This window comes from Perognathus longimembris, chromosome 14 (assembly GCF_023159225.1).
Source record: "Perognathus longimembris pacificus isolate PPM17 chromosome 14, ASM2315922v1, whole genome shotgun sequence".
NCBI lineage: Eukaryota > Metazoa > Chordata > Mammalia > Rodentia > Heteromyidae > Perognathus > Perognathus longimembris.
The window spans coordinates 54079845-54095051 of record NC_063174.1 but is presented as its reverse complement, the minus strand read 5'-3'; the positions used below and the strand labels follow the sequence as shown (position 1 = coordinate 54095051).

The window sequence follows — 15207 nt, the reverse complement described above, 5'->3', positions numbered from 1 at the left end:
CAGAGAAAAAGTGTGGAAATTGATTTAAGCAGCAATCATTTGTCTCTTGCAAAGTTGAGGTGGAACGTTTGCTGGAATATTTTTAATGCTTTTTTTTTTTTGAAAGAGGAAGACACATTGGAAATGGGATTATCTAATTTCTATAACACTGGACTACTAGGAATAACTTTTTCAGACTTACTCTTCTGTATAAATAAGATATTTGAATCAAGTACAAAACCGTGGAATCAGAAGCATCATCTTCCGCCCTAACCCCAGGGCACCAAGGCCGTGCCCTTTGCTCAGGACCCAGCTCTGCTGCCCTTCCTCCCTCCCTCCCTTCTCCCGGAGTCGCTCCCCGCGCAGGCCTTCCGCGCTGCCACTCCTTGAAAGCCGGGCTTCCGAAGCACCGTTGAGGGCTCTAGTGTGGATGCGGATGATCAATGAATTGTATTTTAAGTATCAAAGATTATTAAATAAAGAAAATGTTTGCTTTTTTATTTCTGCTGTGTGTGGGGGCGTGTGTGTTTCAGGTTTTCGTTTTATTGGCGCGGCGCTGCAGGGCTCACATCTTCTTCGGCCGCAGGTCCCGGGACCTCTTGCCCTTGCAGAATTTCCCGAGGTTTTCTTTCTGGGTCTGGTCAAGGATGGTGAGAACACGGGTTTTGGAGAGTTTGTCACTTTGGGGACGCGCAGCTGTGACAGCTCCACCTTCAGATCATCCAGCTGTTTCAGCAGCTCCTCTTCCTCTTCGCAGGAAGTTCCGGAGCTTTATAATCTTAGCCATAACTGCAAATTTGTTGCCCCAGCTGTCACCTGTCAAGGGAACAGGAACGAGTCTGCTGTGTGTTTATCATTCAAGAAGAGGGGCGGGGAAGTTGAGAGAAGCATTGTCTATGGAGTTTCTCTATCCTGGGAACATTCTGACCCAGCTGCAGTGGTAAACCAAGCAGGCCAGGGGAGCTGCCAATAGTCTGCCAGAGGGTCTATTACCACCTGGTCCCCTCCTTTAAAAAAATGACTTTGCCATGATGGGATTCGAACCCAGGGGCTTGTGCATGCCAGATGAGGGCTTCACCACTGGGCTACATCCTCAGTCCTTCCTCACCCAGTCTTTCTCAATTCCATGTTTTAACTGGAAATCTGATTTTAAATATTTGCTCAATTGTTCTTCAGCTCTTTAGTACAAGTACATAAGGGAGGAAAATTTGTTTTAAAAAATTAAGGCAGTTTTAGGGTGTAAATTTGGGCCTGGGTGCTGTCACTGAGCTCTTTTGCTCAGGCTAGCCCTCTACGACTTGGAGCCACAGGTCCACTTCTGGTTTTCTGGTGGTTAATTGGAGATTAATGTCCCTTGGACTTTCCTGTCTGGGTTGGCTTTGAACTGCAACCCTCAGATCTCAGCCTCCTGACTAGGATTGCAGGTATAAGGCACCAGTGCCCAGCCTTGGAAAAACGTAAAACAGTCCTTGAGCCACAAAACATTTCAGTCCACAATGAATGACATAAACAGCAGTCTCCTAAGATTAGAGAATAGCCCAGGTGTATATTGGACAAGTCCCTCTGGGTCTATGAAGTACACCCTGAATGTCTACCTGATGGTGTACTCACCTAACAATGCACCCTTAGCACTGCCTCATAATTAAATGGCATTTACTAGCCAGAATCCACAAATTGAGGAGCATCATCTCAGACTTTATAATGGTATGTACTGTTTAGTCCTTAAGATTAGGGACAAATACTAAAATGTTTTTCATAGGCATTATCTTAACATACTAAACAGAACCAATTCATTGAATTTGGTTTGCCACCAAATGGCTCAGCTTTCAATCATCTGTGAACCTCATGAAATACAAGTTGATTGGAAGGCCCATTAAAATAATGGTTATCTTTATCCTAGATTTGCACGTATTAGCACTTTTAAACCGTGTGTGTGTGTGTGCAAATGCTCAAAGTTTACACCATGGCTAATTTCATTCGAGCTGACTTCATTAGCCTTTCGATATTTTTCTTTCACATATTTCCTCATACATCTTAACCCAAGTCTTCCCACCTCTGGCATTCTATGGCACTCCTTGGCTCCTTTCCTTTGCCCTTTTGCCATCCCTGCCCCTGCCATGAGGACTCTTGCACACTGAGATTACCAGCATTTGTTCTATTCTTTTTTGCTTGGGGCCGTGGCCACCCTATGCCTTTCAGATGGCCAGAAATAATTCATGTTGCTCATTTATTATTCAACATTTGGCATGCTTGCCAAGGCCAGGCATCGTTCTAGAATTAAACACACGGTTATGGGTAAGAATATTAATATTGTGCTCTCATGGCCTTTGCTTTGGTAGTAGGCTGTGAGGCAGGAAATATTTAATGCACCTGGGACCTCATTACACATTAAGATCTGTGCTCGTTTTTGTGTGCTAGGAAGACCAAGGGCAGTGTGACAGTGACTAGGAGGGCTGCTTAGACGGGTTAAAAAGGAAAGCCTATGCAGAGGTGGCACCTGAAAACAATAAAGGAGTCATCAAAAGGGGCAGTGCCAACATATCTACTTTGGCTCCTATAATGAAGCTCTCAACTTCTTACCTCATCTTCTTGCATCCTTCATTTCCTTGTCAGATTGAGATTCCAAACTCCTTGCAACTAACCCTGCTAAATCATTCCCACAAATTCATAGGAAACAATAAGTACTACCCCCCCCCAAAAAAAAAGATGCACATTTTCATACAGGAATACAGACTTCAGGGAGAGCTACTATTGCCGGGCGCAATCACATTCCAAATATTGGAGGCACTTACAATGTTCTGTCATATAATCTATGACAGCCCCTCCTGTGAATAAAATCAGAGAAAGATGCCCTTCTATTTGAGCAATGCCTAAAGGAACTGCAGGTCTATCATAACCTTTTCAAAACAAAATTGTGGTAGCTCTCCTGGCAGCCTGCCACATGTCCAACTACTAGAAAATCATGTGACAACTTTTCTTCCATGAGTGCGAAAAGCAAACAAGCTAGACACTGATGTGTCCACAACCTGTGTGTGTGGCTGAGGGTTGTGGGAGCAGTGGCATTTTCACAGCTAGTGCCCCTAGTAGCATGGGAATGTTGACATTAGAAGTTCTTGTCTATTAAGCCGTCCTGCTGAGAAAGAGCTGTGTTTCATAAACTTCATGGAATCGTACCTTGTGAAAAAGCCCATCGTCTATGTGAGGCAGGATAGACAGAATTAAAACCAGGAGGTAAGCTCCCTTCTCACTGTATCTACTTTTACATGTTAAGTTACAACGATATGAGAGAGAAGAAAAGCTTTGGACATCTTCCTTCTTTAAAAATAGTAAAAACAAAAACAAAAAACCCTGCCAACTCTTCATGTGTGGGGGAGAGACAGATAAGCCTATTTGAGAAAAGGAAGCTTGACATTCACCTATTGTCCTTATGTGTTAGGTAATTCCAGATACATTTCGTAACTGTGTCCATCTCACCCGCCCACAGCCACTGTCTAAGGATTAGGAATTGCTAGAAGGTAGGAGGCCCCATGGATTCAACCCAGCTCAGCAAGTATAAAGACGACCTAAGACTCGAGGTGCAGTCCCACCTCCAGTCCTGGTGTAACTTCCACTTACTGTGAGATCAGGGACTGGGGACGTTAATCTGGTCCGTTTCTCCCTTCTTTATATTGAAGTTAAACCCTTGCGAAATTGTTCACTTTTTGTGAGACAGACACTTGAGAATGCGTGGATTATTCCCCCGTGATTTTGAGTGGGAAACTGGGAAGCTGAGGTGGAACCCTAAACACCTCCCAGCTGGTGACAAGCCCGGGCCCCAGGGTTTGCGGCCAGCTCTCCACAGTAGGTGACTTCTTTCTCCCCGCCCCCGGGCCGGAGGAACGACAGAATGACGTGGGGGTAAATAATGGGTGGAATGACCCGGCCACGTCTCCCCGCTGCCCTCGCAGAGTGCACTAAAATCACTTATGGTCAACACGACGATGGTCCACGGAAATCCCCCCCCACCCCGCGCCCGCCCTGGCCACGCCCAGAGAACGCCTGGAGACGTCACGACCCCAGCTCCGGGGCTCTCGGGCTCCCGGAGGCCTCCAGGCCCCACTAGGCCGCACTCGATCCTCCACAATCCCACAATCCCTTGCGCCCAGGGTACTTCCGGAGGCGGTGCCGCGCTCCTCCGCGGCCCTCCCCCCCCCCCCATCACCCCGCCGCCGCCGCCGCGCGTCTCTATGGTCCGCGGCCGCTGGCCCGGCGGTGTCATGGCGGCGGGCGTCGAGTTGGCAGGACGATCCCTCAGGGCTGGGGAGGGTCCCTGAGACGCCGGGAGAGCCCCCCCCCCTTCCCCAGCTCGCACGGCGGGGAGCCGAGGGGATGAGAGGAAGCCCCGCGAGGGCGTCTCCGTCACTGGCGGCGACCCTCTGGTGAAGCCCCCGCACCTCACACCCGCCGAGCCCGGCCGGGGCTCCGCGTTATTCCTCCTGGTTGTTTGTTTGTTGTTGTTTTTCCGGGCAGAACCCGGCCGTTGCTAGGGGCTCGGAATTCGGCCCTGGAACCCCGAGCGCTGCCCAGGCTCGCCCGCCGCGGCCCGGGGACCTCGGGCGAGGACGTCCGACGAGGCGGAGCGGGCCGGGCCGCCCTCCACAGCCGCCGCGGCGATGTCGTCCTGGCTCGGGGGCCTGGGCTCGGGCCTGGGCCAGTCCCTGGGTCAGGTCGGGGGCAGCCTGGCCAACCTCACGGGCCAGATCTCGAACTTCACCAAGGACATGCTCATGGAGGGGACGGAGGAGTTGGAAGGTACCCGCAGGGCCGGGGCGTGGAGGGAGGGCGGCTGGGGGGGGGGGTGAGACACCCGGGCCACGTCCGCCTGCGCCCCACTTCCAGCTGTCAGCGGACGTGGACGGGTCGCCCGGCAGGGACACTCCGCCTTTTTTTCCCCTCTGGACACTCCTCCTCCACCTTCCCCGGAGCCGGGTTTCCCTGGTAAAGGACCCGGGGTCCCGGGGAACGGTGCTGGGCTCCCTCCTTTTGAACGATCCGTACTCTGGATTTGTTAAAGGACAGCGGAACGCCCCCCTACTCCCCCCCCCCCCCCCCGGCTCGACACTTAACTCTTGTTTGATCCGTGCCGGCTCATCACTTACTTTGCCCTCCGTTTGCGGGGGCGGACCGGCTTTGATGGACTTCCTTGATTTTGACACAAATTTGTGGTGTTTTTTGTTTTTTAAAGGATTGCTTATGACAGTCACTTAAAATTCTTTTCTTATATTTTGTAATAGTTGAAGTAACTCGTAATTAAAACGATTGGTGACTTGTTGCCCTGTCTTGAGCATATTGTTTGTTGGGAAAACGTGGCTGTTTTGTTGTTTGTTTTTTGTATTCAGATGTTTTATGCTTTTGCTTATCGTGATCACGGTGCTAGAAAAGGATTTTTGTATAGGATTGCCCATTTCTCCCTATTTGAACAGAGCAGGGAGGATATTCTTAAGGTTTGAGTATCCTTACCAATCACTGTTGTTGTTGTTTTTTTAAGTCCTCACATCTTGTTTTACAATTGAGTAATAATCTGCATTATATGATAATCAGTGGTTAATTACTGTTTTGGGTCCTTGGCATTTATTTCAGCAAGTAGTGTATGGCTCAATAGAATTTTTCAAATTGTCTGAGTGCAGTGGCTCACATCTGTAATCCTAGTTACTCATACGGAGACCAAAAGTTAGGCTGTAGGTTCGAGGCCACTCCAAGTGAAAAGGTACAGAGACCAGGTCAGAAGCCATAGCTGGTTTGGTGGCTTGGAGGCTGCCATTCAGCTATGTAGGAGGCATAAGCAGAATGGTGTGGCCCAGGTCTGCACTGGGCATAACCTAAACGACTTTTAACCGTAGCAAAAAGTGGTGGTGGGGTGTCCAAAGAAGTGGAGCACTTGCCTGCAAATGCAGAGCCCCGATTTTTTAAATACTGGGGATTGAACCAGGACTTTACCACTTGAGTCACATCCTCCACTTTATTTCCTGTCTTTTTTTTTTTTTTTTTTGCCAGTACTGGGGCTTGAACTTGGTCTGGGTACTGTCCCTGAGCCTCTTTTGCTTAAAGCTGGCACTCTACCACTTAAGCTACAACACCACTTCTGACTTTTTCTATGTATGTGGTACTGAGGAATTGAACCCAGGGCTTCATCCCAGCCCTCCTTAAAAAAAAAAAAAAAGAATATGTATTTATTTAGTTTTGGTTGGTTGTGGGGTCTGGGAGCTGTCCCTGAGCTCTTTTGCTCAAGACTAGTGCTGTACTACTTTGAGCCACAGTGCCACTTCCAGTTTTATTTCTTATAAGTTAATAAACATTCTGTTTAATTTTTCTTGGGGAAGGGTACTAGGGATTGAACCCAGCACCTCAAAACATGCTAAATAGCCATCTCTACCACGTAGCTACACCTCAACGCCTATTTTTAAAAATTATGATTTAACTGAGCTTGGCTATTATTTAGTTGAAATTGAGAATAGTTTGATAGAAAGTGTTTAGGACTAATGTGTGGTGTCTACTTGTAAGGAAGACTACTGCTGCTGAAATCTAGTACTGCTTGGAGTTCCTCTTGGCTGGGAGTGCATGCGTTGGGACAGGTTTTGTGTCCCTGGGTTATGGGACAGGGCAGTCACTTTTAACTATAAGAAATGACTAGTTTCTCTTGCTATCCCGGATACTGGAAAGCAGTTGGCTTCCCCTTGACCTTAAGCCAGTGAATATGCAGTCCCCAATCTGTCTGTTTTACAGCTATATGGTAGAGTGTTCTCTACCTTCCATTCTCTGCCTTCTTGTTCTCCCCACCTTCTTGTGCTCCCATAGGTCCTCATGATTTCACTGTCTATCAAACATCCTCACCTAGGAATCTTTGTCATCTTCCCTTTGCCTTTTTGTATGGTTCCAGATGGGCACCAGATCCTCTCATCCCATGTCAGAATTGTCCTTTTCTGTTTTTCTTTCTTTCTTTCTTTCTTTCTTTCTTTCTTTCTTTCTTTCTTTCTTTCTTTCTTTCTTTCTTTCTTTCTTTCTTTCTTTTTCTTTCTTTTTCTTTCTTTTTTTTTTTTTTTGCCAGTACTGGGCCTTGGACTCAGGGCCTGAGCACTGTCCCTGGCTTCTTTTTGCTCAAGGCTAGCACTCTGCCACTTAAGCCACAGCGCCACTTCTGGCCATTTTCTATATATGTGGTGCTGGGGACTCGAACTCAGGGCTTCATGTATATGAGGCAAGCACTCTTGCCACTAGGCCATATCCCAGCCCTCTTTCTTCTTTTTTTCTTTACAAACTTCTTTTCCTTCTTTTTTTTTTTTTTTGCCAGTCCTGGGCCTTAGACTCAGGGCCTGAGCACTGTCTCTGGCTTCTTTTTGCTCCAGGCTAGCACTCTGCCACTTGAGCCACAGCGCCACTTCTGGCCATTTTCTATATATGTGGTGCTGGGGAATTGAACCCAGGGCTTCATGTATATGAGGCAAGCACTCTTGCCACTAGGCCATATTCCCAGCCCCAAATTCTCTTTTTTGCTTCTACTCCTTTTATTCCTCATCTGCTCTCCCTACCACTGTTTCTCTTTCATGTTCTGCCCCATCCCAGTTTGGTTTCTGTTGTATTGCAGTTACTTTTCTAGAAAGCAAACGGGCTTAAACATTTCTTTTTTTTTTTTTTTTGGCCAGTCCTGGGCCTTGGACTCAGAGCCTGAGCACTGTCCCTGGCTTCTTCCCGCTCAAGGCTAGCACTCTGCCACTTGAGCCACAGCGCCGCTTCTGGCCGTTTTCTGTATATGTGGTGCTGGGGAATCGAACCTAGGGCCTCGTGTATCCGAGGCAGGCACTCTTGCCACTAGGCTATATCCCCAGCCCTAAACATTTCTTGAACTCTTGTTTACAGAATAAAATCCAGATCTCTTAAGTTTTGAGAGATCAAGGACTAAATTTGGGTTCAGTCTCTTCTGGTTGCCACAGCTATGTACATTCACATACACAAATCTGTACTCAGGACAGCTTGTGCTCCATAGAACTTTGTCATGTACAATTCCAAGCCTTTGCGTGAAAAGACTCCCCTGCTTCCTGCTTTAACCTCATTTGCCTGGAACATACAACTGCTTACCTGCCAATGACTTGGTGAACCCATTCTGACTCCCACACAAGTTGAATTGAACTGCCCAGTCTTTGTGATCCCTCTCTGTAGTATTTACCATATTGAGTTATGATTTGTGATTTTCCTCTATCCCCAGGGTGGGGACTGTGAATTTTCTTTTTTACTTTTACATCTGCTTTGGTGCATACATGTTCAATAGAAATTAAAGTTGTGATGAAAGTGAAATGACCAGTGTGTTCTGAATTTGCTCTCATATCAGCCTACTATTCAGTTTAAATTCAGTGAAGTATATTTTCCTTAAAATGCCAGTGTAAGGCTGGGGATATAGTTCTGAAGCAGACGTGTAGCCTAGCATGTGCAAGGCCCTGGGTTCAATACACACACATGCTACATTCTCTATTACATCATATAGTGCCTATCAATTATTTAATTTATATGGATTCTTTTTGTTGTTGTTACAGACTTACCTAATTCTGGGAGAAGGGAAATTGAAGCCATTCATGCAATTTTAAGATCAGAGGTAAGAAAAATTAAAGATTATCCAAATTTGATTTGTTTCTTTTGAAACCATGAGAAGAATTTGTACTTTCTGTTCTCTTTTGCTAGTTTGTTTTGTGCCAGTTCTGGGGCTTGAATTCAGGGCCTGAGGGCAAGGCTAGGGCTCTACGACTTGAGCCACAGTTCCACTTCTGGCTTTTTTGTAGTTAATTGGCAATAAGAGTCTCACAGAGTTTCCTTCCTGGGCTGGCTTTGATCAGTGGTCCTGAGCTCTTAACCTCCTGAGTAAGATTACAGGCATGACCCATCATCACTTGGCTCATAATGAGATCTTGTGTTCACAGAAAATGAGAAAATATATTCATCTATAAAATGATTGAAGTACTGGTCTAAAACGAAAAGACCTGGCCCAACCATGACAGTGTCTTGAAGATATAGTTTACTTTTTGGTCATATTCTATCCATATTGTTCTATGATAGCATGGTCATTTCTTCATTTGATATGGTGATATACTTTATTTCTTTATGCCTGCAAGCATTAAGACACCTTCATCTAAGTATCTCAAGGCTTTGTATCTTCAAGCACGTGAATGGCTTCACAAGCACACTGACTGAGTAATTAGCCCAAGGAAGAGAGGAGAAGCAGTTAGGGGAACCTAGGAGTAAAGGAAGTCCACCTGTGAAGGAGTTCAAGTTTTCTCTTTAGTCATCAGAACATCATGGTCTGAAGAGACTTTCCTTCTCTTGCTGCTGCTGTTTCATGAAAAGTGATATGAAACATTTAATTTTAAGTTGTTATACATTTTTCAGTGCTTGAAAAATGAATACAAAGAAGTGAAGAATGACTAATCTTATGTTTTGGTTGTGATTAGTGTCTATTTATGATTAATTCTGGACATTGTACTTAATAGGAATGAGGACATCTTGGGCAGGGTTCACAGGAAAACCATAAAGGAATTGAAAGGCTTTCAGAATGGGAACTGTAGTAAAGAACTGCACTATTCTGCCTGGGAATAGGAGCAATGAGAGTATACTTAATAATAGTACTGCAGGAAAAGGTAGTCTCAGGGACTGTGGTCAGGATGTTTCCTCTAAGTCTATAAAAAGAACACTGGAGTAAAATTGGAGAAAATGGCTACTGACCAGCATTGTTGAACTCTGTTCTCAAGAATATATATGGTGAGATTGTGGAATTTGAAAGTAGAGGAACCTCTATTATATTACATTAGTCTCTGCCTGTAGAAGACATCAGTTTTAGTGGCAGTTGGAGATCTTATCAGTAATTACTAGTATAAGTAGGTGTTCTAGTAGTTTCTTGGAAGCCTTGAGAAAAGCACTGTTCCTGACCCACCCAGGAAAGTTAAACAGCAGCACTAACTTAGGTAAATTCACCTTTCATTGGGGGGGAAGGTAGGTAGGTTAGCCTGCTCAGTGAATGGCTCTTCTCTTCTTTTGCTTATCTCAGTTTTTTTAATACCTCTTATAGTGCAATGTTACTGGACTAGGACAAATTGATCCCAATGTTGGGGAATACTTAACTTTTGGTAAAACAGATCCCTGTGCAAGCTCAACTTCCTCACTTGTTGCTTGTACAAAGTGCATAAGCTCTTCAAGTACTAGAGAGGAACAAGGGCTTTTTGTGCATGTGTGCTAGGAATTAAACCTAGGGCTTCAGGCACACTAGGCAAAGTACCTTTACCACTTGAGCTGTGCTCCCAGCCCCTTTTGGTTTTGTTTTTTTTGAGACAGGATCTTCCAGCCTTGTCCTTAGACTAGCCTCAAACCCAAGATTCTTCTGCCTCTGCCTCCTCCGTCAGTTGTTGGGATTATAGACATATATCACAAAGCTCAGCTAAGGACTTTTTTCCTCCCTAAGTTAATTTTAACCTTATGCAATTCTTGCTTCATATGCTATTCCCTAACCCTGCGTGAATATACTCTGTCTCTGTTCAATACTCACTGCTATAAAAGAATAAGGTGAGATAGCTGAACATTCTATTTAGAAAGTTTTGGTATAGGACAAAGGCTAAGGGTTTCCAAAGGAAATTAGACTTGCTTTCAGAATGAAATAAGTTGGAATTCTTTAGAAACTAACCTAAGTTAATTTTTCATCTCTGTCCATTGAACTCTTAGTCTTTTTCTATGTTCATTTTATAAATCTATGGAAATGTGATAAAATGATAGTGAAAAACTTGAAGGCATTTTTTGTTGGTACTAGGGTTTGAACTCGGGGCCCTGTACTTATTCAGCTTGCTTGCTCAGTGGCATTTGACCATTTGAGCCACACCTCACAGTCTTTTGCGTGATATTTTGGAGATGGAGTCTCATGAACTTCTCTACTTGGGCTTTGAACTGTCCACATCTCTAATCTCTGATTAGCTGGGATTACAGGCATGAGCCATTGGCATCAAGCTTTTAAGAGATTTTAATCATTTGAATGTAGGAAATCTAGATTTTTATTCTTTTTTTTTTTCTGTTTTAAACATTTGGAAAGCTGTGTGTGGTAGGATACGCCTGTAGCCACACCTATACTCACAAAGCTGAGGCAGGAGGATGCATGGGTGGTCTTGACCCACAGTCCCGATCTCAGCCTCCCAAACAGCACTTCTGGTTCTTCACTTGCATATTTAAAAGTGATGCTTTTGAGAACTTTGACAGCTTTATGGTTTTGTTGAAGAGAAAATGTCTTCATCTTTGCTCTATTATTTCAAACTTTTTTCTTGCATTCATAAGTGCTTATTATAATTATCCATCTCCTGGTTTTTCTTTCCGTTTCTATGTCATCTCTTCTTCTGTTAGCTTTTTTTTTTTTTTTTTTTCGCCAGTCCTGGGCCTTGGACTCGGGGCCTGAGCACTGTCCCTGGCTTCTTTTTGCTCGAGGCTAGCACTCTGCCACTTGAGCCACAGCGCCACTTCTGGCCGTTTTCTGTATATGTGGTGCTGGGGAATTGAACCCAGGGCCTCATGTATACGAGACAAGCACTCTTGCCACTAGGCCATACCCCTAGCCCTCTGTTAGCTTTTATGTACACACCTACCTTCAGCATTTTTCATGTGCAAACCATAACAAGCAAATGTTGGTGTGCAAGTACCATACACAGCACATATTCACTTAGCAAAATGGGATTGCTTGAACCAAGTTGAAAATACCACAGAATGAAATGTTTTCCTGTTGAATGTCTAGGTGCTTTGAAAACTGTATTTACTTTTTTGTTCTTAGAAATACATTACTCATCATCAATTCTTGACTGAAAAAAATTAAGATTCTGCCTTCTGAAGACTACTTTTGAGATTTTGCCTCTGTAGTTTGACTATAACAATTAGGTTGTATAGTGTTGCTTTCTATCTATTTCACTTACCACTTTCTCAAAAAATAAAAAACTTTTGATTTTCAGTTGTATTCAAACTTTATATGTATCACCGTAGTCAGTGTTGTTTACAGCATTTAACTATATGCAATAGAGGAGACATCAATTTCCATTTTTGTGTGTGTGTGTGTGTGTGCGCGTGTGTGTGTGCGCATGTGCGCGTGCTTATGTGTGTGCCAGTCCTAGAGCTTGAACTCTTCCTGGGTGCCTTTCTAGACCTTCTTTTGCTCAAGGCGAGAGTTTTACTATGTAAGTTATAACTCCACTTCTGGCTTTTTTGGAGGTGGTGAATTGGAGGTCAGAATCTCATGTCATTTCCTGCCTGGCCTGAATTGCCATCCTTTTTTAAAGATGATGCAATATGTTGGGCAGAGCAACAGAAAACTGGTTATTTCAGAATTGCAATATTCTTCTCAGTGATTCCTTGGGTCTTCTATTTTCTTTGTTTTATTTTTGGCAGTACTGGTATTTGAACTATTGTCCTTGTACTTATAAGGCATGCACTCTAACTGAGCCATGCTTCCAGTCCTATTTCCTGCCCAGGTATGATCCATATGTGTTAGTTATAAGCTTTTCTGCTAAGGCTGGCCTTGAACTATCATCCCAACAATCTAAGCTAGGATTACGCAGATGAGCCAGTTGTGCCTAAATGTTTTTTCTTATGGTTTTGGGGTTTTGTTTAGCATATTTGGAAATACTTGGTGAATAATGATAAAATAATTAATCAGATTATAAAGCAGGAAAATGATTCGAGAAGAAAAATAATATTATATTCTCATGATTTTAAGATTTATTAAATATAACCTTATGGTAATTGCCAAGAGAGAATGAGTTTTATGCTATTCAAAAAGATAGGCAGGGCTGGGAATGTGGCTTAGTGGCAGAGTGCTTGCCTAGCATGCATGAAGCCCTGGGTTCGATTCCTCAGCATCACATACACAGAAAAAGCTGGAAGTGGCAATGTGAGTCAAGTTGTAGATTGTTAACCTTGAGCAAAAAGAAACCAGGGACAGTGCTCAGGCCAAGTCCAAGCCCCAGGACTGGCCATAAAAAAAGATAGACAAACTTTGCTGTTGGAAGTCCTCTAAGAAAAGATAAGCGACCCTATTAACTCAGGAGGTTGAGATTGGAAGAACATACTTCAAGACCAGCGCAGGCAGAAAAATCCACAAAACTCCATCTCCAATTAGCAGCAAAATGCCAGGGTACAGATGCAGTTCCAGTAGTAGAGCACCAGCTGTGGGCAAAAAAGCTGAGTGAGAGAAGCTGAGAGTTCACAGCACTGAATTCAAGCCCCAGAACTACCCCCCCCAAAAAAAAAAGATAAAAGTGGTAAATTTCCATTTTTGCAACTAATTAGGACTGTTTATTAAAAAAAAATTGAGGGGGCTGGGGATATAGCCTAGTGGCAAGAGTGCCTGCCTCGGATACACGAGGCCCTAGGTTCGATTCCCCAGCACCACATATACAGAAAACGGCCAGAAGCGGCGCTGTGGCTCAAGTGGCAGAGTGCTAGCCTTGAGCGGGAAGAAGCCAGGGACAGTGCTCAGGCCCTGAGTCCAAGGCCCAGGACTGGCCAAAAAAAAAAAAAAAAAATTGAAGTTGGCTTTAGAAGACCCTAATATATGAATACACATGTATGCATATATACACATATACATATACGTGTGTGTGTGTGTATAAAACGGAATTGGTTATTTTAAGTTGTGATTGTTTCATGGACTCCTAAGAGCAGAAATGTAACCAGACTTTACAAAGGGGTGGCAATCAGAAATGTAGACACCAGGAGTTTTTCTCCCACTCCTCTTCCCCTCCCCCCTCTTCTCATCTCCTCCTCCCTCTCCCTTCCCTTCATTCTCTACTTCCTTCTCCTCTTCCTCCCTCCTTTTTCCTGTGCTTGTCTTCCTTCTTTCTTCTGTATTCCTGGATTGAACCAAGGGTCTTGTGCAAGCTAGGCAAGCATTCTACCATGCCCTTAGCTCTTTCCTTTATATTTTGTTTTTTCAGGATAGGGTATTGCTCACTTTTCCCACACTGACCTATACCTCTTCCATCTTCCTGCCTCTACTTCCCAAGTAGCTAGGATTACAGGAATATACCAGTATACCCAGCAGGAATGTCTTTCTCATATTCTTCTCTGCTCTTCTTTTTGTTCATTTATTTCTACCTCCTTTCAGACCAGTGCCCTCTGCTGTATATTTCATGCATTCGAAAATAAGGTTCAATGTAGTGGTATGTTATCTGTAATCTCAGCAGTCAGAATGCTGTGTGTGTGTGTGTGTGTGTGTGTGTGTGTGTGTGTGTGTGTATCTGTAATCTCAGCAGTCAGAATGCTGTGTGTGTGTGTGTGTGTGTGTGTGTGTGTGTGTGTCCTGGGCTTTTAACTGAGGGACTGGGCACTGTCCCTGAGCTTTAAGGCTCAAGGCTAGTGTTCTACCACTTGAGCAACAGCTCCACTTCCAGTTTTTTTGGTGGTTAATTGGAGATGATAGTCTCATGGGCTTTCCTGACCAGTCTGGCTTTGAACTGAGATCCTCAGACATCAGCCTACTCAGTAGTTTAGGATTACAAGTGTGAGCCACCTGTGCCTGGGTAGAACCTGATTTTGCCTTTAGTATACTGTGCTGCTCAGTTAGGTGCAGTTTTGTTTTTTTTTAACATTATCAGCTCACAGGAATTCATTCACAGTTTGCCAGCAGAATGGGTGATAATTGGTTGTATGACTATTCTTATTACTGTTTAAGTCTTTGATAGATTTCTGGAGATAGAATCCTAAAGGAAAATTTGTGGTTCTTATAACTTTTCTTTTAATGTGCATTATTATATGCTTTTCTCTGTGGATTTTATGTAATCCCCCTGGATCTTAATTTTCATCTCTGTTACTGTCAGAAGTCCCTAGAATAAGACAAAAGTGATTGGCTTCTCCAAAGTGAAGCCACCTTGCCTTCCCTGCAGCAGGACCTTTCCCCACCAGCAGTCTCCTTTCTCATTCAATGTGGTTAAAGGCCAGAATTCTGTCTGAGGTCTTTTATACTTTACACCACTTTCTTATGAGAAGCAGTATATTTATAATGCTATGCGTATCACATTACTAATGTGTTTGACTTGTAGGCTTCATGTTGACAATATGTTTTTCTTCTAGAATGAAAGACTTAAAAAACTTTGTACTGATTTGGAAGAAAAGCATGAAGCCTCAGAGCTTCAAATAAAGCAACAGTCTACAAGTTACCGAAGTCAGCTACAACAGAAAGAGGTAAAG

The 15207-nt window shown here is 44.1% G+C and overlaps 1 protein-coding gene across 1 annotated transcript in view; it reads left to right on the top strand.

Moving 5' to 3' along the window:
• Positions 1-4212: 4212 nt before the first annotated feature.
• The window catches only part of Trip11 (thyroid hormone receptor interactor 11), a 71161-nt gene continuing 60166 nt past the window's right edge, over positions 4213-15207 (top strand). Inside the window, exons 1-3 of the mRNA XM_048362164.1 lie at positions 4213-4770; positions 8544-8602; positions 15091-15201. Of these exons, the coding sequence (XP_048218121.1) occupies positions 4632-4770; positions 8544-8602; positions 15091-15201 (309 nt within the window). The 5' untranslated portion in view covers positions 4213-4631. The remainder of the gene's footprint in view (positions 4771-8543; positions 8603-15090; positions 15202-15207) is intronic.